The 22,537-nt window shown below is 41.1% G+C and overlaps 2 protein-coding genes across 11 annotated transcripts in view; one reads left to right on the top strand and one right to left on the bottom strand.

Annotated features, from left to right (window-relative positions):
• ILDR1 (immunoglobulin like domain containing receptor 1) overlaps positions 1 to 22,537 on the top strand; it is a 283,577-nt gene that overhangs the window by 42,011 nt on the left and 219,029 nt on the right. For 3 of the 8 annotated variants that reach the window (XM_070798010.1, XM_070797795.1, XM_070797948.1), the window contains one exon: positions 15,989 to 16,048. The exons of 2 other annotated variants lie outside the window; for them this stretch is intronic. The gene's annotated coding sequence lies outside the window, so the exon portion shown is untranslated. Of the gene's footprint in view, positions 1 to 5,045; positions 5,207 to 15,988; positions 16,049 to 22,537 lie in introns of all 8 variants that reach the window. 3 more of the 8 variants (XM_070798057.1, XM_070797893.1, XM_070797854.1) reach the window with 2 other exon arrangements.
• Positions 1 to 22,537, bottom strand: part of CASR (calcium sensing receptor) — an 89,354-nt gene that overhangs the window by 28,682 nt on the left and 38,135 nt on the right. For all 3 annotated transcript variants that reach the window (XM_019954497.2, XM_070796898.1, XM_070796956.1), the window contains exons 2-3: positions 3,128 to 3,551; positions 383 to 689 (exon numbers count right to left, since the gene is read on the bottom strand). In XM_019954497.2, the coding sequence (XP_019810056.2) occupies positions 383 to 689; positions 3,128 to 3,315 (495 nt within the window). In that variant the 5' untranslated portion in view covers positions 3,316 to 3,551. The remainder of the gene's footprint in view (positions 1 to 382; positions 690 to 3,127; positions 3,552 to 22,537) is intronic.

The raw sequence follows: 22,537 nt of genomic DNA, 5'->3' as shown, positions 1-22,537 counted from the left end.
AGAGGAGAGAGAGACAGAGACTTTTCAGGGAATAGGATTTACGGTGGATATTTTTGGTTTGAAAGGTGGGATTTACAGCATTTGGTCTTACTCCTTTTAGGAAGGGCAGAAGAATGGCCATAAACACTAAAGTTAAAAAAAAAAGTTTTATGTTTGAAATAATTTTGGAAGAACTGTGAAGGTCTAGTAGATGTTGATGACTCTGGGGTCTCAGAAATCCCCAATGGTCATGATACAGATAATTAAAAGATCTTTGGTGCCAAAGTAATGCCAGAGAAAGGAAAATATAACAGCAAACTGTATCAACACTGGGTGTGGCATCCTCCGAGCCTGCTGTTCCTGATCCCTGCCCTCATCGCCCCATCTAAGGCAGCATGGGTACCTGGGGGATGTAGAAGAGCCCCAGCAGGTTGGCCACTGCTGTGGAGATGCCCGAGCCAGTAGCTCCCACCACTGCGATGGTAGAGGGGATGTGCTCTGAGCAGTTGCAGAACTCATCAAGGTTCAAAGAGTCAATTTTGTTCTGGGCCACAAAACTCAGGGTGGCCTCCAAGGCTTTAGAGACGGTGTTACAAGTGTCGAATATCCTGTATCCCAGGGTCATGTTGGGAAGAAGGGCTGGACTGCTGTTTATTTCCTCTATGGCAAATATCATAGCTTGTAACCAGCGAAATCCTCGGAAATTATACCTGGAAGAAAGAAGAAATGGAAGAAAGCAAGAGGCTTTCTGGTCAACTTTTTTTAGAGTACAGACCGGGCAAAGCTGGGTTTGAACCTGCTCTGTAACTCTAGTTTCATGACATTGCCTTTTCTGAGACTCAAAGTCCTCTCTGTAAAACAGGGATAACACCTACCTCAGAGGGAGGCTGTGAATATGAGATAACTACACAAAATTCTCAGTGTGGTGCCTCACACAAAGTTAGGAATCAATAATAACAAGGACTGTGGTTAGTAATAGAATGAATCATTTTTTCTGTATCATCCAGTAAAGAATTTGAAGTAGCTGATATGAAGTATTTTAATAACAGTAATACAGAGATTTTAAAAAAAAGGATCAGTGAAAATATAAATAGATTAGGATTTTAACACATAGGAACCTAAAACTAGTTTCAGGTTTGCAGTCACAAATTTAAACTATGACATTTCTGGAGGTTGAAGGGGAAAGAGAAATGAGTGATCTCATCTTCATAAACAAACAAGCAAACACATATTATGCGTAGGAAGCTGTTCACAAACAGTGGTTACTTCTGGGTGGTAGAATGATGAGTTTTAACATCGTGTGCTTTTTCTGGTCTCTTTTATACTTTGTATTTTTAAAAATGAGCATGCATTACTTTTCAAAGAACATTATTTTAAATAAAAATCAGGCAAATGAACAAAGAGAAATAGGGTCCATGACATAGGTTTTGCCCTCCCAGGACACAGCACATAGTGAGAACTTGGTAAGTGTTCTCGATCTGTATCAGTGCCCAGAGAAGAAAACCTAACGATTTCGCAGGTTCTCTCTTTGTATTGTGGGTTTCATGACTTGAACTCAGTGGCAGGGGGAAAGAAATATAAGCTGTTATACTTCACTGTATCAGTTAGCTTCCCAAAGTTCCTGGTCTAACTTTTAACGTGACATTTTCTCTTAGTAATATTTCTTCATATTTCCTTCATTTGTTTATTTTTAAACCTGAAAAGTTATGAAGACATATTATACAATTTTTCATTACACAAAACATCTATACTGCTAAACTGATTTTCCTATCTTTGTGTGTGTGTGTGTGTGTGTGCACGTGTGTGCTCTGTTGCTCAGTTATGTGTGATTCTTTGCAACCCCATGGACGATAGCCTGCCAGGCTCCTCTGTCCACGGAATTTTCCAGGCAAGAATACTGGAGTGGGTTGCCATTTCCTCCTCCAATCTTTCTTTAATACAATTAATATATACATATTACTTCAGGGCAAGCTCTTACGTGATCTCAGCTATGTATGTGGTACCTGCACAACTCTGTCCTCTAGGGTACAACAAAGAGGATATGTGTCCTCATGGATTGTGTGACGGTTATAAGCAGCAGCATCAAAACTCTGCACTTAGCTTTTCTGCACTCATAAAAAAATGTGAGAATGTTATCTAATTTGTGAACCCTCATTAGAACATGAGCAGAAAACCAGTTTTGCTGGAACAATTGTAGCTTTCATTTTCATTTTCTAGCTATCAGAAAGACAAAGGAGAAGTGCTGGATCCCATCTGGAAGTTATAAGTTTCAAGAGAAAGTGCTCTTCTCTCTCAGAAGATGGGTCAAGGCTTGAGGTGCAGTAACGGTCTCTGATGTTCAGATTAAGGGTGGTGATATACAGCCTACTGTCCTCTGCAGAAGTCAGACACTATTTGAAGGAATTGTGCCCAGTGTTAGATGCCATAAGAGGAGTCATGATAAATTAGGGAACATTAGACAGAGGGCATCCAGAGTGGTGAGGGTCTGAAAATCATGCCCTGAAATAATTATTTAGAAAACCGAGACTACTAGGTCTGGAAAAAAAATGATTCAAGAGGGCATGTTAGCTGTCTTCTAATGGCTGAAGAGAGAGTCCATGAGGGAGTTAGATGGATTCTGTGTTAGCAGGGCGATTTCAGCTTTCTATAAGACTTTCTAATAGGAGTGGTTCCAAATGTTATGGGCTGCATTTTGAAGATGCCTGGGTCATGCCAGTCACTGAAGCTTCTTTCAACTTTAAAATCCTTAAAAAAATCAGAGTGAGGCAGCCAACCCTCAATTATGACCATTGGGAGCACTTAAGGTCAATGGGAGGTTTTACTACTCAGGTTTGCAAAAACCTACAATAAATTTCTTTCTAGGTACTTAATCTTCCATTAAGCAACACTGCTTCCAGATGAACAATCATGACTCAGTTACCCAGTGACCGAGCACAGGCTCCAACAGCCAATGGGTTTTTCTATTTAATATCTTTGACATTTGATTTTTAGAAAAATTTCTTTTAAAAAAATGAGGGGAGGGGATAATAAGCAACAGCATGATGACTAATCACCATTTTTGAAAAGAGAACCAACTTTGAAAAAATTATTTTGGGTTTGGTACAGCTTTTTTCTAACCACCCAGAGAAGAAGCAACTTCTGACTTTACCTGATACACTCCACGGACTCCGGCCTCGACTTTAGATCCTGATCTTTCACTGCAACCCCAAAATGAATAGGAAAGAGCCCCCCGAGGATAATGTCCCCTTTCTTTTGGGCTCGCTGGTCAGGCCCATAGGCGGAAGTGCACCAGGTAGAAAAAGCCAAGAGGATCCAACAGCAGCTATAAAGTGCCATAGTTCTGCTTTCTCTCCAGGAAGAGGGACTCAAGCGCTGGTGGTCTGGGGGCCCCTGAGGACTTTCCCCCTTGGTGCGACTCACTCCCTGCAGTGGGGGCACATGTCTACAGAATTAATAGAATGGAACCGTGGGGTTTGACTTTCCATTTCTGCCTTCTCCATTGCAGACTAGTGAAGTGGGTGGCTCTTGAGTCTTCAGAAGTCACATCATGCAGAGACCGTGTGTAGTACTTTCTAAAAAAAAGAGAGGCAAAATGAATTCAACTAAGCCTCAATCCCATGTTAGGATGACTGCAACAGAAGTGGCTCAGTATTTCCATTTAGAGAGGCAGGTGGGGAGGGCATTGCTTAGAGGCTCATGTTTATAGCAATTCATGTAAGATACAGAAAACTTCACTTGCCATATTCAGAGCAGAACTGTGTTTAAAGAGGCCACTGATAAACTAAAGCTTCACTGATGTTGCCACTGAATTTTAATCCATTCATTCTTCCCTATGAATAATGCTTAGAACTGGCTTAGTGGTAGCTGTTCCTTGTATTATAATATTATTAATGCTCTTTTATTCAGCATACATGTTTTTATGGAAAATATAGAGTGGGTCATATTTAAGTTTAGATCTGACTATAAGTCAAACAAAAATGTCAGAGAAGGCCACTTATTTTTATTTATTATGGTAGCCTCCCATTTTGGGGCCTCTTCATCCCAGATCTATGGTTTCGGTTTGTAAAATGATACTCCATAAACCTTTGAAGAGCAGTTCTTGTAAAGGATGCAGATAAATCAAGGGTCTGATTATGTTCTACCAGACTCTACAGCTGGATCTAGGGAATGGTCCTTCTGCCTTAGCACCATTATCCTAGTAGGAGCTCTCTGCTTCTCACTTTACACTCTGTCTCACCCTTTCTGTGGGTCAACTTCCAATCACCAATTACGTGTTGATTACACAGCCTCTCCTGAGGCTCAGGCCAGGCTCAGGCCCAAGCACTGTAACTGTGAGCTGGGCATCTCCACCCCAATGTCCCACAGGTGCTTCCAACTTGACAGATTCTAAACTCACCTTCCTCTCAACCTTGTTCCTTCTCCTCTGTTTTCTGGCTCAACAAATGACATGCTATCCACAAAGACACAAAATAAGGACTCCTCACTACCTCCTCTCTCTTCTCATGACTGTCTTTCACATTCAAATAGTTACCATGTTCTATAGACTCTACTTCCTAAATGTCATTGGAATGCACCTGCTGTTTCCCATTCCCAAGGCCATCTTAAGTCCACCAGCATTTCTTATCTGGATTTGTGCAATTATTTCCTAACTGGTCTTCCTGTCTCTGGTTTTGTCCCTTTGCAATCCACCTTTGCCAGTCTTTGGATGCCATGGAACAAGTGGTTTGGAGCACAGGCTCTGGAGTTACACCTGGCTTTGAATCATAGTTCCAACCATTTGACTTTGGAAAAGTTACTTAACCTCTGAACTCAATAAAATAATGCATGGAGAGCCATTAGCACAGTGTAACTAGTAAACTCACAGGAAACACCAGCTGTAATGAATACCTTTCCAGTCTCACTCTTGCTAGTCTTCCCTTTGAACTCCACACTGCAGCCTCACTGAACTTCCATTATATCCTCAAGTACAGGCCTTTTTAAAAATCCTTAGACCTCACATCTGCCATTCCCCTACCATGATCCCTCTGGCCTAAACTTTGCCTGGAAAACATCTTCTTGTCTTTCAGCTTTCAGACATCCATAACTGAACTCCTGTGGGCCAGACACAGCCTTGTACCAAGATGTGTGTCCAGCTTGGGAGTGGAGCACAGGTTGGATTTCTAGCCACACTAACCCCTCAGTTGTGCAGTGAGCAACTCAGAGGACTCTTCAGGGTCTCTCAGATTAGGTAGGTCCACCTGTTACAGTTTTTTATATCTTGTATCTTGGAGTTCCAGTCTTGAAAGACTGATCATACTTTATTATAATTAGATGCATAAATGTCTGATTTCAGACTCCAAGCTCTTAACCATGGTCATATACAGCCCCAGCCCCTTAGGAGCCCACCTCCTTCTCCAGTAGTCACTCTAGCAGAGGGTGCTGAGCCCCCATTGGAAGGAGCACCCCAGCAGATACTCAACATTCACAGAATTGTCTCCAATAACGTCTGAACATCCATGACCACCCTAGTTCTATGTCTCCAGTCCTGCTCTCAGACTTTTGGCTTCATTTCTTGTCCTTGGTCATTTATTCATTCATACATTTAATAAGTACATGTGCTAAGGACTGGAAATATAAAGGTGCCGCACACAAGGATGTTCTCTACCCTCAGGAGCTCCTCAACCAGTGGGCAGAATCTACTTCAACATTCAGAGGTAAACTACACGCGCACACACACACACAATAGTAACTTTGTTTCCAGTGATTACATTCAACTTTGCTCACCAGCACTTAGCACAACGTCTGAAATAGGAATTGCTGAATAAATGTTTGTTGATTGAATGCATATACAGGAAAGTACTTTGGAAAAAGATAGAAACTAGCATCATGTCAGGTCCTTTAAACATCCAAAGTATTTTGAACCTCACAATGGTGAAGAGGGCAATACCAATTCCACTTTCTAGATGGGGAAATGGATTACTCATGTGAGAAATTCTGGTGCTTGAATTAAGAATGACTCAAGAACTCAGAATTTTAAGAAATCCTGTGTGGTGTACTTTATGAGGAAAGGGGACATTATAACTTGCTAGGGGAAGTCTCTGAGACCTGTTAGATTTTTCCTGTGAAAGATTAACTACCTGGAGAAGTTTATTAACTTCATTAGTACATTCAACAGAAAATTTATGGCAAGTAATAGATAAAGTAGAGATTTTGGGTCAATTTACAGCAGTTAATTCCACGAGTCTAATGTGGTTTCCAAACTACCCTTTTTAGTCTAATTACCGGGGTCTAATTGTTTCAAAGCTGAGAATCATTTTATACCCTTCTTCCCCCTTACCTCCCACATCCAAATATATTGTTCCATTGACTCTACCATCTCTTTCCACTCCGTTTTTCCTTCTTGATTCTTGTTGCCACTGCTTTAGCTAGACTACCATTGCCCCACCACCCCCAACTTCTTTGTTGCAAAAGTTTTCTTTTATTTCCACCTCATTCCTCCTAACCCCTACATATTGACAATCACAGAAGTATCAAGTGTGATCCTAGCACAGAGGATTAACTATTGGGTTCATCATTGTGACTTTAGCTTGTAATAATTCGAATGCAAAAGTTCTGAATAATCACTAACATTTCAGTTGTAGGATCTATGGTAGGGACTTTGAATTGTATCCCTCATATTATACTCCTTTTATGGCACAGTAAAATAGTTTTTACCTGGATAAGGTTGTTCAGAATAAAGACTACTTTCTCCATAATTATGTGTGGTCATATAACTACATTATAATTATGTGTGCCATATGACTACGCTTTAGCCAATGGGACGTAAGCTGAAGTACCCTATAGCAGCTAACTATGCTTAAGAAAACTACGAAACTATGCTTGAGAAAGAGTTGGTGTTTGTTCTTTGTTATTTCATCTCCCCCTATGCTTAAGAAAGAGTTGGAAATTATGCTTAAGAAAGAGTTGGTGTTTGTTCTTTGTTATTTCATTTCGCCCTTCCTCTGTTCTGCTGCACGGAGGTGGATGTGACAGCTGGAGCCTATCTTGAACCATGAACCATATCCCAGGGAATGATGGTGCCATGACCTGAGGATTTCATAAAGCAGAATCTCAGGCTGTTCCTGAATTTTTACATGACAGAGAAAGAAAGCTTCTAGCTGGTTAAGCTATGTTATGTGTATGTATATATATATATATATATATATGTTATGTATATATATATGTATGTATGTATGTATATATATATATAGGCAGCTATGTTAACAGTTGGTTTCTCTTGGTGGTTCAGTAGTAAAAGAATCTGCCTGCCAATGCAGGAGATGCAGGAGAGCCCAGTTTGATCCCTGGGTTGGGAAGATCCCCTGGAGGAGGAAATGTCAACCCACTCCAGTATTCTGGCCTGGAAAATCCCATGGACGAGGAACCTGGTGGGCTACAGCCCACAGAGTTGCAAAGAGTTGGACACAACTGAGTGATTAAGCAGCACATGCACGATATTAACAGTGTCTTATCCAAGAGTCACAAATAAACTCATTTGTTCTCCTCACTATAAGTTCATTTCACCTAAATCGTATATAATCATGTTTACCTCCTGAAAAAAGTATCTCAAACACAAGCTGAAGCTAGTATTTCTTCTTTATCTCAATGGCAGACAGAAGAAGAAGAAATGACTCAGACTAGCTGGTTTTAATTTAGAAGGTCCTTGAAGTCGTGAGTGTTTCAGTACTTCCAGGTGATTGATTATCATTGAGCTCCTCATCCAAGAGACTTGGGATGGGAGGTCAGAGCAGACTGGTCTATGGTTCCACAAGTTCATGAGCTTCTAAATTCATGCAATTACTTATTCAGTCAAAAAACATTGATTGAGCTCCTCTATTTGCTAACCAGTCCATCCTAAAGGAGATCAGTCCTGGGTGTTCACTGGAGGGACTGATGCTAAAGCTGAAACTCCAGTACTTTGGCCACCTCATGGGAAGAGTTGACTCAATGGAAAGGACCCTGATGCTGGGAGGGATTCGGGGCAGGAGGAGAAGGGGATGACAGAGGATGAGATGGCTGGATGGCATCACCGACTCGATGGACATGAGTCTCAGTGAACTCTGGGAGTTGGTGATGGACAGGGAGGCCTGGCGTGCTGTGATTCATGGGGTCGCAAAGAGTCGGACACGACTGAGCGACTGAACTGAACTGAGGGAGTGCAAGGTATTAAGGAAAGAAAGTTGAGATTGTTGTCGTCAAGGCGCTCAAGGTTTAAAAGGAGACAGGATGGTGTATTATAATTACAGTGATACAAATGCTAAGAAGAAGAATGAATTAAGCATTGAGAAATTACACAGGGAGGCGTGACATTCTTTCTGGTGACTGCCTTGAGACAAAATTAATTCACAGTGGGGGCTGGAAGCTTCAAGGGGGTGGGGCCTGTCTCTTTTCCCCATTGTAAACTGGCACCAAGCACAGTGCCTAGAACTTAGTAGATGCTCCACAGATATTTGCTGAATGAATAAATGAAGCATAACCAGTTAAAACTAGGGACTGGTTGGGCAATTCTAGGATGGAACAGGGAAGGGGTTAACCCACAAGACTGAAAGTTCCCAAGGGAAGGGGCTTCAGGATCACAGTTGCATCCCCAGCATGGAACCAGGAACCTGGTACTGAATGGGTGCCCCCAAAATACCTGTTGAACTTGGCATTTGTCCAAAAAGTTGGATGGCTCATCCAAATTCCAGAGTCAAGGACAAATTAACACAGGACAGTGAGGCGAGGTTAGGGGGTCAACCCAGAAACACTTCAATTTTCATAAAAGAAATCTTGGCTCTTTTAAATGGCTTTAACATTTTGAGAAATTCTGTACTCTAGAGGAGAATGGTTTTGTCCACATTTCAATGAGAGAAAACAGAGGCACAGACCTTCTGAACATAAAATCACTTAGTAAATGAGAAGCACAACAAGCTCAGAAACTACAATTTCTCAACTCCCAGCCTGCAGAAATAAGAATTCTAGGTTGCCTAGAAAAAAGGTGATTATGGAACCCAAATAGATTTCCAATAGAGATCACTTATCATTTTTCTTCCTAGGGCAAGTACACGGATTTGTCTCTGGTTTATTGTACTGTAATCTTTGCCCTCTTTCGTCATTCTGATTTTGAAGAATACTAACAGTAAGCTGTGAAGCCACCACTGCAGAAAGATGAAACGTGTATGTTTTAATGGGGGTGAACAGGAAGGAAAAACCTGAGAAAGTTCAACTGATAATCACAAAACCCCATGGAGCTGGTTCTGGTTACAGACTTTTTACCTCTTGCTGAGGACACATCCACAATGTGGGTTATTATAAGCACCTGATACACATTTGCCAAAGAATTAGAGACCTCTTATCTGTGATCACCGATGTGACTGATCTCAGTTCTGTGTCAGACTTCACTCTTTCTATATGAGAGCAGGGGACACCTTGTTTTACCATGAGGGCCCTCTTTCAGCACCGCGGGAGCACAGACTGCTGGGTCACACTCGGCTGCCTTTCTCCAGCCCTGCTCGCCACTGCCCACCAGCTGCACAGGTTCTTACCCTCCATCTCCCTGACGACAGGTGTGACTTTTGAAGAGTCCATGCCTCATTTAGCTCTGGTAATGGCTTAATTGAGTCGGAAAATGCAAGGACAGGAGCGTGATAAAAAACCAGCTGAGTTGGGTTCCTGTTAGTCATTGGAAAAAACTACCAGGGAAGGGACAAGAAAGGAAGGATGGACTGGAGTGGGGAGGAGCAGCATGGGGTGCCGAGCAAAGTGGGGCAGAGAGCTCAGACAAAGCAAATAAAGAAGATTAATAGGAGAGGAAATGGACATTCATTAATGTTGTACTATGAGCTCCTTGATGCAGGGTCTGGGACCTGGAGGGGTTCCGTGAATGACTGAATGACTATGTGTGTGGAGGGCCCAGGGCATGATACACTGTCTTAGAAGTTTACAAAACTATTGCAAAAAGAGACAGAAGAAGAAAAAATAGAATGAGAGTTGAGGGGGGTGAAAATTCCAAGTTAAAAAATGACAAGAAATGCTCATTTCTCTGGTTGAGAATCTCGTGAGTTGAAAATAAGTGGACACTGGCTTTGGGCTTTGATTTTGCCTGTTCTGTTCCATGGCAGAACTGAATGAGTTCCTGGGGGTGTGAGACACAAGTTACGAAATTCCTTGTTCTGAAATGTTTCCTTTAAGAAAGCTCTGCTGATAGATGTGTGGACACCCTCAGACTTAGTGAAATGTTTCAGGTGAAAAGTAAAGACATGCAAGTCATGTTTCTATAGAGAAAATGCCAGAGCCTCAAGTCCTATGTGAAAGAACTATTTCTGTTGAGTAATGTCTCAGTATTGCCTTTCAAAATCTCAGGGAACCCTGACAACCCAGGGTGGCATTTTTCAGCTTTGTTCCCCAAGATGATCTGCCACCACAAAGTATTCTTCGGGTAAAATAAGGTTGTGTATTTTATGCCACAAGGGCACATTCACCTCCCCAAAGCTCTGATAAGTCTTGCAGTAAAGAAAGCTGCTTCACTTTAACCCACTCATTTCCAGATTTATTTCAGCCTGGGACACTTTTCTCCCTTCAGGACACTTGTTACAATGCTGTGAAGTACAGGCTGGAGAAGTGCTGATGTAGGTGAAAGCATAAAACCCTTCACCTGAGCCTTTCCCATTCTCTCTGGATGCATTTTTGAATGAGGAGGTATGTCTGCCTCTCCCTGGACCTAGCATTTTTTGTAACCCCAGCTATGAAATTCCAAAAGATAATACCGGGGAAAGGAAGGATTGAGGTGGAGAGGTGAGCACTGACACATATTAGAGTCATTTTCTGGTTTTGAGCATATATGCCTTCTCTCTCCTCCTAAGGGAATATTTCTGCTGAACTCAATAAACTTGCACACCCAGCCCTTCTCTCTCCTACTTGCAGCTCTTCTGGCCTCAAAACTGTGTCCCCCTACAAGACCATGGGAACATGCATTGGTGTGCTGGCAAACCAGCTCTTTGAAGGCCAAGTGAAAAACAAAAACAAACCCCCAAATGCCCTGATTTGTAGTGTTTACTGAACATTCCCACCATGGCTGAATTCAAGCTACCAATGGCTTAACAAACAACTTGCATAAATCCTGGATATTTAACCACGGGCTCTTGTGAAGCACTAGAATCTACTGAAGCATACCACTCGGACACATCTCTAAGTAAACGGAATCCTGGTCTTTGGCAAAACTGCCCAAATTACTTTATAGACATTATGAATCTTTTATCTGCTGTTTCCCTCTCTGCTCCAACTGCGAGCTGCAAGGAAGCTGCAAGCCAAATTTGTGGCCTCATTCTAGCTAAGATAGACGCTGCTGCTAAGCTGTTAAGTCACTTTAGTTGTGTCCGACTCTGTGCGACCCCAGAGACGGCAGCCCACCAGGCTCCCCCATCCCTGGGATTCTCCAGGCAAGAACACTGGAGTGGGTTGCCATGAAAGTGAAAAGTGAAAGTGAAGTCACTCAGTCATGTCTGACTCCTAGTGACCCCATGGACTGCAGCCTACCAGGCTCCTCAATCCATGGGATTTTCCAGGCAAGAGTACTGGAGTGGGGTTGCCATAAGTTTGCTAGATGATACCAAATTGCTTTCAGAAGTGATTATACTTATCTTTTTTACTTATCTTTTCATGGTCACCATATTATCCAACTAGATTGTTAGCTATTTAAGACAGAGATAGATCTGATACTATTTTTGCCTAGAAACATTAGGCATTTAATAAATATTCATTAATTAATTGACTCACTGATTGGTATTAAAAAGAAAATTTGAGGGATTCTTTTGGTATTTTCACAATAAGAAGATGATCCATGGGAAAATCAAATGTAAGAATGTTTCGTTCACTACCACAGTTGTTGGGATGGGCTTGATTATGATCCTGAGGAAAGCTTAAATTCTTCAAGATCAAAGACTAGGTGCCTTTTCATCCAAATGGAATATTGTGATAAAGGTACGTTGGAGCAATGGATTGACAAGAGAAGAGGCAAGGAACCAGACAAACATTTGGCTTTGGAGTTCTTTCTTTCTTTCAACAAATATACATTCAGAACAGTTAATTCATAGAGACCTTAAGCCAAGTAACATATTTTTAGTAGCTATGAACCAAATCAAGATTGGAGACTTTGGACTTGTTACATACCTGAAAAATGATGAAATGTGGACAAGTAAAAAGGAAACTTTAAGATACATGAGCCCAGAACAGCTTTCTTCCGTGAAAGACTATGGAAATGAAGTGGACATCTATGCTTTGGGGCTGATTCTTACAGAACTTCTTCATATATGTCCCACTTATTTAGAAACAGCGAAGTTATTTGACGATCTAAGGAGTGGCAACTTAGACGTATCTGATGACCAAGAAAAAGATCTTGGAGAAATTACTCTCAGTGGACCCCAAGAAACGACCTACCACATCTGAGATACTGAAGACTTTGAAGGAGTGGAATAATGTTACAGAAAAAAGGAAACGAAACACATGTTAGATACTTAAAAAAGTATCCTGCTTCTGAGAATTCCATTTTCCTGTCAGTGTCTAAAATCTGCTTGGGAATATTGATGGTATTTATCTTCTATTTTCATTTTTTCTCTTAATTTTTTTTTTGCCACATTTGAAGAAAGGTTTACATTTTTTCTTACTTCAGATAGAAACTAGAAGCGTGCATTTTTGTGTTCTAATATTATTTGTGGTATTGCTTTTTCTTATTTCTTACTGCTCTTGTTTCACTCCAATTTCCTCACCATGTTAAATCTTTCATTTTTATAAACGGTGATGGGAATATAAACACACAAACAAATGCATGAATCTGGTGTTTTGCTGCAGGCAATAAGTGTCCCCAGGTGAAACTCCCTGTGTAAGTAGGAAGAAGGGGCCTGGGAAAGTCATTATTTCCTCACTGAGTGAGTAGATTTAAACAGACTGGGACACCAGGACATTAGTTTAAAATAAACTACAGAATTTTAGAGGTAGACGGGACCTGGGAAGTTTATCTAGTTTATACTGAAGCCTTCTGACTCACTGATGTTTGGATTGTGGTGGCCAGTTTTATCACGCATAGGAACTTGAACTCAGAACTCACTGAAAAAACTCATTGTAAGGTTTAGTAATGAAAAGGAAGTAATTTTCTTTCTTTCTGTCTTTTTTCTGATTTGTCAGTGTACCCTAATATGTCTTAGTATTATTTTAGGTCTTTGAAAGATTAAACTTACTTTCAGTTACAGTCTGAAATCTATTGTGGGAATTCTCATAGTTTTAATTGGACCTCAGGTGCACAAAATTGGATTAATCCATGGTTGGTGACACAGCCTCATCATTGGCCCTTGGTCCTTTTTTATTTCTTTATTATTTTGATTTTTTTTTTCTGTTCTTATATCTTTCCCATTTTTTCATCAGAGTTTTGGTCTTTTCTTCTCAAATTTTAAGAGTTCTTTATATATTACAGATTAGCCCTGTATCTGTGATATATGTTGCAAATGTTTTCTAATTTGGCAGCTCTTTTTTGATTTTACCCTACCATGCAATTTAAAAAAACACTTTCATGTAGCCAAATTTATGAATTATATCTTTTACTGCCATTGGATTTTGAGTCAATGTTAGAAAGCTTTTCCTTACATTGAGTTTATAGAGAAATTCACCATATTTTTTCTAGTTTATTAAATTATTTTCAATCAATTTCTTTTTTACATTTAGTTTCCTAAAGAGTGTGGAGTTTATTTTAGTATACGGTGTAAGGTATGGATCTTTTTTTTTCCCCTGCTGTATCCCTGTCCATCTTTTATTTATTTGTTTATTTTTGGCTGCACTGTGTTGTCATTGCTGCACAGGCTTTCCTCTAGTTGTGTTAAACTGGGGCCACTCTCCAGCTGCAATGCGGGGGCTTCTCCTTGCAGCGGCCTCTCCTGTTGTGGAGCACTGGCTGTAGCGTGCACGGGCTCGGTAGTTGTGGCTCCAGGGCTCTAGAGCACAGGCTCTATAATTGTGGTGCATGGGATTAGTTGCTCTGTGGCCTGTAGGATCTTCCTGGACCAGGGATTGAACCAGTGCCTCCTGCACCGGCAGGCAGGTTCTTAACCTCTGAGCCATCAGGGAAGCCCTAAAGTTTGAATTTTATCTCTTTTCCAAGTGGCTGCCTCCTTGTGCCAGCAATAGTTATTAGAAAGCCCATCTTCACTTCCATGATTTAAAATACCACATTTATTATCTCCATATTTATTCAGATATACTTCAGGTCTTTCTATTCTATTCTACTGGTCTATAGGTCTATTTTGGCAGTTAGGTTCAGTTCAGTTCAGTTGCTCAGTCGTGTCCGACTCTTTGCGACCCCATGAATTGCAGCACGCCAGGCCTCCCTGCCCATCACCAACTCCTGGAGTTCACTCAGACTCATGTCCATTGAGTCGGTGATGCCATCCAGCCATCTCATGCTCTGTTGTCCCCTTCTCCTCCTGCCCCCAATCCCTCCCAGCATCAGAGTCTTTTCCCATGAGTCAACTCTTCGCATGAGGTGGCCAAAGTACTGGAGTTTCAGCTTTAGCATCATTCCTTCCAAAGAAATCCCAGAGCTGATCTCCTTTAGAATGGACTGGTTGGATCTCCTTGCAGTCCAAGGGACTCTCAAGAGTCTTCTCCAACACCACAGTTCAAAAGCATCAAGTCTTCGGCATTCAGCTTTCTTCACAGTCCAACTCTCACATCCATACATGACCACTGGAAAAACCATAGCCTTGACTAGATGGACCTTTGTTGGCAAAGTAATGTCTCTGCTTTTGAATATGCTATCTAGGTTGGTCATTACTTTCCTTCCAAGGAATAGTACATTATTTTCATTATGGGAACGTATAGTATAGTTTCACCTAGTACAGTTTGATACCTGGTAGACTGGTCCACCTTTGTGGCTTGTATTTCTTAGTGTGTTCCAGCTATTACTGCATGTTTTTCCTTAAGAACTTTAGCATCAACTTGTCAGTTCCACAAATAGCTTGTAACTATTTTTACTGGGATTGTGTTTCACCTTTATGATGATGAATTGTCCTATCTAAGAACAGAAATGCCTTACCTTTTGTTTAGGTCTAATTTTCGAGTGTTTCATCGTTTAGGTTTTGCACATTTTTGTCAAGTTTATTCCTAAGTATTTAATCCCCTTTGTTATTATAAAGGATCTTCCTTTACAATTATGTCCTTAAGCTGATCATTGTTTGTGTCTGTGAAAGCTATTGTGTTTCATATATCAATTATATATCAGATACCTTGCTGAGTTCTTTTACCATTTAAATTTGCTTTACTGTTCACTGATTCTGTAGTATCTTCTACAGATATTCTTTTTTCTTTCTTTCTTCCAACCAATTTTTTTTTTTTTGGCCACGCATGTGGAATCTTAATTCTTGTAGCAGGGATTGAACCTGCACCCTCTGCAGTGGAAGCACAGTGTCTTAACCACTGGACTACCAGGGAAGATCCTATTATTTCTTTTTTTTATTGAGACATAATTAACACATAACATTATATTAGTTCCAGATGTGTAACATAATGATTCATTTGGCATTTGTATATATTGTGGAATGATCACACAATAAGTTTCATTAACATCATCACCATTCATAGTCACAAGCTTTTTTTTCCTTGTAATGAAACTGTTAAGATCTACTTCATTAGCAACTTTCAAATATACAATACAGTATAATTAACTATTGTCCCCATGTTGTACATTACATTCCCATGACTTATTTATAACTGGAAGATTGTACCTTTTGACCAATTTCTTTTATTTCTTTATTGACCCACTTTTATTTCTTTATTGACCCACTTTTATTTCTTTACTTCTGAGTTACTTTTAATAATGAATAAAATCTATCATCCAGAACAAAGAACATCAGTAGAAACCTATGTTCCCCTCTTGTATACTGTTCTGCCTCCCTCCCACCAAAGAAACCATCACCCTAAACCATGCATTCATCATTTCTTTGCTTTCCTCCCCACCCTAACCCCCCAGAACACCTGCCTAAAGACTTTTAAAATCATAATAAAGCCTGGGAAGATGCACATCAAAATGGTGAGTGATTAGATCTCAGTGATGAGATTTGTATTTTTCCTTGGTTGTTTTTGTTTTTGAAAAAAAAAAAGTATTACTTTTAAATCAGAGGAAGGCAGTATTGTAAATTTTTACTTAAAAGGATGGCAATACAAAACAAAAACATTTACCAGGAATGAAAAATATTGCAAAAAAGAGATTTTACTAAGATTTTACCATCTAGTTTTAGTATATATGGGCTTCCTGGGTAGCTCAGCTGGTAAAGAATCTGCCTGCAGTTCAGGAGACCTGTGTCAACTCCTGGGTTGGGAAGATGCCCTGGAGGAGGGCATGGCAATCCACTCAAGTATTCTTGCCTGGAGAATTCCCACGGACAGAGGAGCCTGGTGCACTACAGTCCATAGGGTCACGCAGAGTCAGACATGATGGAGTGACTAAGCATGCACACACTCAGTATATATACTCTGAAATACATTTTGAAGATATGCCTATGGATACTTTTACTTCTTCATATCCTCCATATTTTTTTTTCTTATTTTTAACTCTCATTTTTACTTCATCTCACTTCTATCTCTATCTCTCTCAAAATAAACTTTTTTTTTTTTATTCCTTTATTTCTCATGTGTTCCCCATCCTGAACCCTCCTCCCTCCTCCCTCCCCATACCATCCCTCTGGGTCGTCCCAGTGCACCAGCCCCAAGCATCCAGCATCGTGCATTGAACCTGGACTGGCATCTCGTTTCACACATGACATTTCACATGTTTCAATGCCATTCTCCCAAATCTTCCCACCCTCTCCCTCTCCCACAGTAAACTTTTAATTTATATCTAAGACATTAGATATGTACAAATCATAAGAAAACTGGCACAATGTAAACATATCCATGTAGGCAGCATTCAGATCCAGAAAAGAACCAGAATCCCTGAAGTCTCACTCATGATTCCTCCCAGTCATTACCCTTCACCCAAGGTAATCAGCAACCTGACCCCAGAGAAGGGCATAGCTACCCACTCTGGTATTCTTGCCTGGAGAATTCCATGGACAAAGGAGCCTGGTGGGCTACAAGTTCATGGGGTTACAAAGGATTGGACACAACTGAGTGACTAACACTTTCACACTTCACAACCAACAGCCTGACCTCTTAAGATTACAAACCAGTGTTCCATATTTTTGAACTCTGTATAAATGGAATTATACAATATATACTTTTTTGTGTCTGCCTTTTGTCCAACATTGTTTTTGCAAGATTCATCTGCATTGTTATATGTAACCACAGTTTGTTCTTCTCACTGTTATATAGAATTTTATATGATTATATAATACATTATCCACCTGTTGATGAACTGTTTGGAGTTTTAATGAATAGTGCTGCTGTGAATATTATTGAATATGCCTTTTGGTGAAATATGTTGAGTATATACCTAGAAGTACAAATGTGGGGTCATAGAGTTTGTGTATGTTTAGCTCCAGTAGGTAATGCAAAAAGTTTTTAAAATGGTTGTAACCAGCTTATCTTCCCATCAGCAGCATATGAAAATTTCCACTGATCCATACCCTTGCCCACCCTTGGTATTGCCAGTCTTTTATATTGTGGTCACCTCTTGCTTTCCTTTTATATAGTGATATTGTGTCCATCTGTATTCCTAAAAAGTATTAAAATTGTTTTTAGTTTTGAACTTTATACAAGTGTATCATGCTGTAATCTTCTGAGACTTACTTTTTTGGCTTAATATTATATCAATAAGATTTGCCTATATGACTATGTTTTACTACGGTTCATCATTTGACTGCCGTATAATAGTCCACTGTGTGAATATATCACACTTATGCACTTTCCCACTGATGGGCATTTGGACTGTTGCAGTAAATGGCAATCCTTTCCTTCAAGTTTGCTCTAGGACTGTGCAGGACTCATGCAAGAGCTTAAGAAATTCTAAAGAAACTTGAAATGGATAACTGCTTTTAGCTTCTTGCACATTTATTTGCAAGGCCAAAAATGACATACCCTCAGTATTCTATCATCCTGCTTTCAAGAAGATGTTCTCCTCAAAGTTAATGAAAGTTACATACATTTAAAAAATTAGGGCTGTTTCCTCTTGCTTATTTTACCACTGCAATGAAAGACCAGAGGTAGATCATTTAAAGGTAGAATAGAGTGGCTTCATTTTTTTCCAGGCTTAGCAACCTAAATTTCTTTCAAATGTTTCTGCTAAGGGTTATCTCAAATATTTTCTAAAGAGATAGTACACTCATATCCCATGGACTTTCTCTAACTCTTTTATGTCATTTTTTAGAGTATGCTAACAAAACTTGGTACCATGGTTGAGACTGACCTCAGGTTGGGGTGTACCACATCCCAGTCCTCCCATGACAGATCTCAGGATGCGTTTGCTGCCTTTTGCCCATAACTCCACACTCTAGCTGACTCACATCCACATTCTGTCATTTAGGTCCTCCTCATTTTTCTAATACACATTTGATTGAACAGTCCTATCCAAACTTACATTTGTATGTTTTAAATCCCCAAATATATCACAGTGCAACCATTAAAACTGAATATTATGTTATTATTGAAGAACTATTGCATCCTGTTAAGTTCATTTTGGATTTTGTTCCTATTTTTTAAGGACCATGTCTCCCTGTCAGGAAATGCCAGGAAAATTTTAAGGACTGAATAACTGGCCTCTCTAACTCTGTACAGAAGACTCATGAGCCATTATTAAAAAAAACAAATCCTACAACATGCCACCTTCCATTGCTCCTGTGAGAAGATGCTCCACTGTTAATGACACCTGCTGCTCTTCTGGAGAAAGCCTGTCTCAAAGTGATAAACTTTCCCCAAATAAATCACATCTATGTTCCTATAAGCCTGACTTTGAAGCTGGAATATGCGACACATCCTCCCACATGGTGGAAACCCATTCAGTTGATTCTCTGTAATGTGGTACCCCTTAGGCAGAACTGTGACTGTATAAAGAGCTTCATATCTATCAGGCTGGGTGCAGGGCAATGTGAGGTCCTTGGATCAGCAGCAGCAGCAGCATCACCTGGGAACTTGTTAGAAATGCAAGTTCCTGGTCCCATCCCAATCTACTGAATTAGAAATTCTGTGGGTGGGACCCAGCAACCTGTGTTTTAACAGGCCCTCTTGGTGAATCTATTGTACACTTAAATTTGAGAAACACTGCATAAGCTCAAGTGAATAGTCTATTCTTTGCCCTGAAAAATCTGTTTCCTAAAATATGATTTTCAGAATGAAACTTTCCCCCCACAATACTATAATCACTTCCCCCAACTCCTGTCCATCCCCACCAGCATAACCTAGGAAAACCAAAATGCACAGGAACAACAACAGTTTCCCGTTAATTCATTCTTCAGTTTTCTTGAAATTTTTCTCATGCAATAATTGCTAACATTTTATGACACTAGTATTCCAGGAAACACAATTCAGAAATCATTGCTCTCTTGCTAGGGTAACTTTCTGAAATGCATCCATAAGCAGTACACATGTTCTGTGAACTAGAGAAAATGGCCATTTACCACAGAACGGCCACTTCTTGCCCTTTCTCCCAAGAAATGGAGGGGTTTCCATTCTATCTGGTTTCCATTCTCCTCTACCTTTCCCTGCAGAATCTTGGGAGCTCTATTTTTAAACCTAAATCTTTCATTATTAACCATTTTAAGATTTGCAAAATTTGAGGTACATACTCCTCACAGCCAGTACATTAACCCCAGAAGCCCAGGAAGGGGGAGGACCCTGTTCACACTGGGCCATTAGAAGTCACCTTCACAAACAGTCCCTGTTTAGCATCATTGGTCTCTTCTGCTCTCTCTCAGAGTCCTTCCAGGGGCTCAGAAAGGCCTCTCTTCCCCAGGAACTGTAACAGTCCTGAACACTCCAAATCCCTGGCCATCCAGTATCCTCTAGTGCTCTCTGCTGGCCCCTGAGCCAGTGAGGGGCTCCTGAAGAGCTGGTCAGGGTAAGAGGCAGCCACCAGAGGCTTTACAAAGAGCTCCCCCCATCTCAAAAAAGGTCCTCATTCCGTTTTTGAAATAAAATTCTATTCTCTTATTTTTGTTCTCTTCTCTCTCTCTTTTTCTTTCCTTTGTCTTTTGGAAGTTTTTAACTTTTTAAAAAATCTTTCTGATGAAAAATAAAGCTCTTTTACAAGTTACAGGTAAGGTTATTATTCCTGCTCTTATTCAACAGTGCTCATGTGTCGATTACAGTAGACCAAGGGTCAGCACACCAAGCCAGTGTTTTTATAGATAGTTTTCTTGAAATACAGGCATGCATATACACTTGCATATTATCTGTGGTTGCTTTGGGGCTAAAAGGGCAGATCTGAGTAGTGATGGTTTGGTCCATCCAGAGACTATTTGGTCCACAAAGCCTGAAATGTTAACTGTTTGGTTCTTTACAGAGAAAGTCTGTTGACCCCTGGATTACATGGAACATGGAGAAAACTCTACTTTTGCCATGACAGTATGCTGACAGTTTTGGAAATAGTTATGTGCCTGGTGTGAGCAATGATTTCTGCAGGTTAAAAGGAGCTGACTCCACTAGCCTTCTCAGAGAAATGAGTCCAACAGTCTGTCCTGTGGCCAGAGAAACAGGTCACTTCTTCCCCCTGGTTGCCATCTGACTCAGGAGGCGTCAGGGGTGGTATTTGTTTACCATCTGTTTGTATGAACAGAGTAGAGTGGGTTGTCCAGTGGGACTCTCCCCACAGTGAAAACACTTTAGCTAAGGATGGGAAGTCCAAGCTGAGAAGCTGAATCACCACCAGCAGCAATTTCTGCCCCCATCAACACTGCCAGATGAGTCAGTTCTCTGGGAGCCAGCTATCTTCCTGTGAAGATGACTCTGAGGGAGGGTATGACTGCTGTGGGTTTGGTTGGGAAACAGAAGTACCACTACCTCCTGTGTAGCCCAAGCTCGATCTGGTGGGGGAGGGGTGGGGTGCTGCAGGCCTGAAAGAGAAAGCCCAGGGCTTCCAGCGAGGGAAGAAACGTCCACTCTGGAGGCAGCCTTAATTCTGCTCCTTCATACTTGTTGTTGCTGTTTAGTCGCTAAGTCGTGTCCAACTCTTTTGTGACCCCATGGATTGTAGCTTAGCAGGCTCCTCTGTCCGTGGAATTCTCCAGGCAAGAATACCAGAGTGGGCTGCCTTCTCCTTCCCTAGGGGATCTTCCCTTCCCTTTCGCTTCCCTTCCTGAACACAGGTCTCCTGCACTGGTAGGTGGATTCTTTATCACTGAACCACCAGGGAAGACCCTCCCTCATTGTTGGATGGGAGCAAATTCCCTGGTGATGTTGTTCTCTTGAATTTTCCTTCCTCACTCTCTTCTCCTCCCCTACTTCAAGGCCCCACTTCTTAATATCCTGAGGCCCAGAGCTGGGTGCCTGGGCTGAGATTAGAGAACATCAGAATTAGAAAAGGCTGATGTAACACCCTTTGGCCAAGGAACACCAGGATGGGGCTGGAACTAGGATGAGGAAGGAGAGGCAGCGAGGGTCCAAAATGTAAAAGGCGCTGCTTGCTATGGCGGCCCACCCTGCTCGAGGAACACCCCTGCAGTTGGACAAGGGGGTTCATTACTCACTGCAGAGATGTAGACTGTTAGCAAGGACTTAACAGGGTTAGGGCTTGTGTGTGGTGATTTGGGAAAGGGTTTAAGGAAGCAGAGCTTGCTTGCTGTCAGGAAGCAGGGGTCCTTCTATGATTGTGTATCTTAGTAAATTTTGTCTAGAAGGGGGAAAGACTAGAGTGAAGCTGAAGCTCACTCTAAAGAGGCAGCAGTCATCTGAGCCAGGATAGGGAGATGTTTGGTCATTTCTGAGGTTTGGACAGTGTTCATTTTTTTTTTTTTTTTTTTTTTCATGTCCAAATGTGACTGTGGAGTGGAAACAATGTTATTATTATTTTTTTTTTTTCGTGTTCAGATGTGATCACAGAGTGGCCTTATTTTTGTCCTTATCCATCACAGTCACAGAATGGCCATGTTGGACGGTATTATTCTATGAAGTGGTTTATGTGTAACAGGAGAACACCAGGGCCTCATTGATAGTGCTACCCTGCTCCTGGCTAGCAGCAGCTGTTTTTCTCTCTTTTACAGATCACTTCACTTTTTTTCAATGTCACAAAGTCACTGGAGAGTGGCAACAGAGAGAACTTTAGAAACCAACTGGTTCAAAGTTCTCATGTTTAAGCTCAGGAAATGAAAGCTCAGAGATGTTACCTGCCTTACTAATGTCACACAGCCAATTAGTGTCACAGTTGGCACTGGGATCCATGTTTCTTGACTCTGGAAGCACTGAATACACAGGCCCTACCTCCTTAGCAGCCTCATCCGTAGGTGCAGGGAGAGCCTACCCTGCTTTCCCTCTTTCTGTGCTCCAGCCTGCCCAGCCCTTAAGTTCCTCCAACAGGTTCTTTATCGTCTTAGGCCATACTCACTAGCTATTTCCTCTGCTTGGGATGCTCTTCCTCCCCTCTGATTTGTAC

This window comes from Bos indicus, chromosome 1, assembly GCF_029378745.1.
Source record: "Bos indicus isolate NIAB-ARS_2022 breed Sahiwal x Tharparkar chromosome 1, NIAB-ARS_B.indTharparkar_mat_pri_1.0, whole genome shotgun sequence".
Taxonomy (NCBI): domain Eukaryota; kingdom Metazoa; phylum Chordata; class Mammalia; order Artiodactyla; family Bovidae; genus Bos; species Bos indicus.
This window is presented reverse-complemented; position numbering and strand designations above follow the sequence as displayed.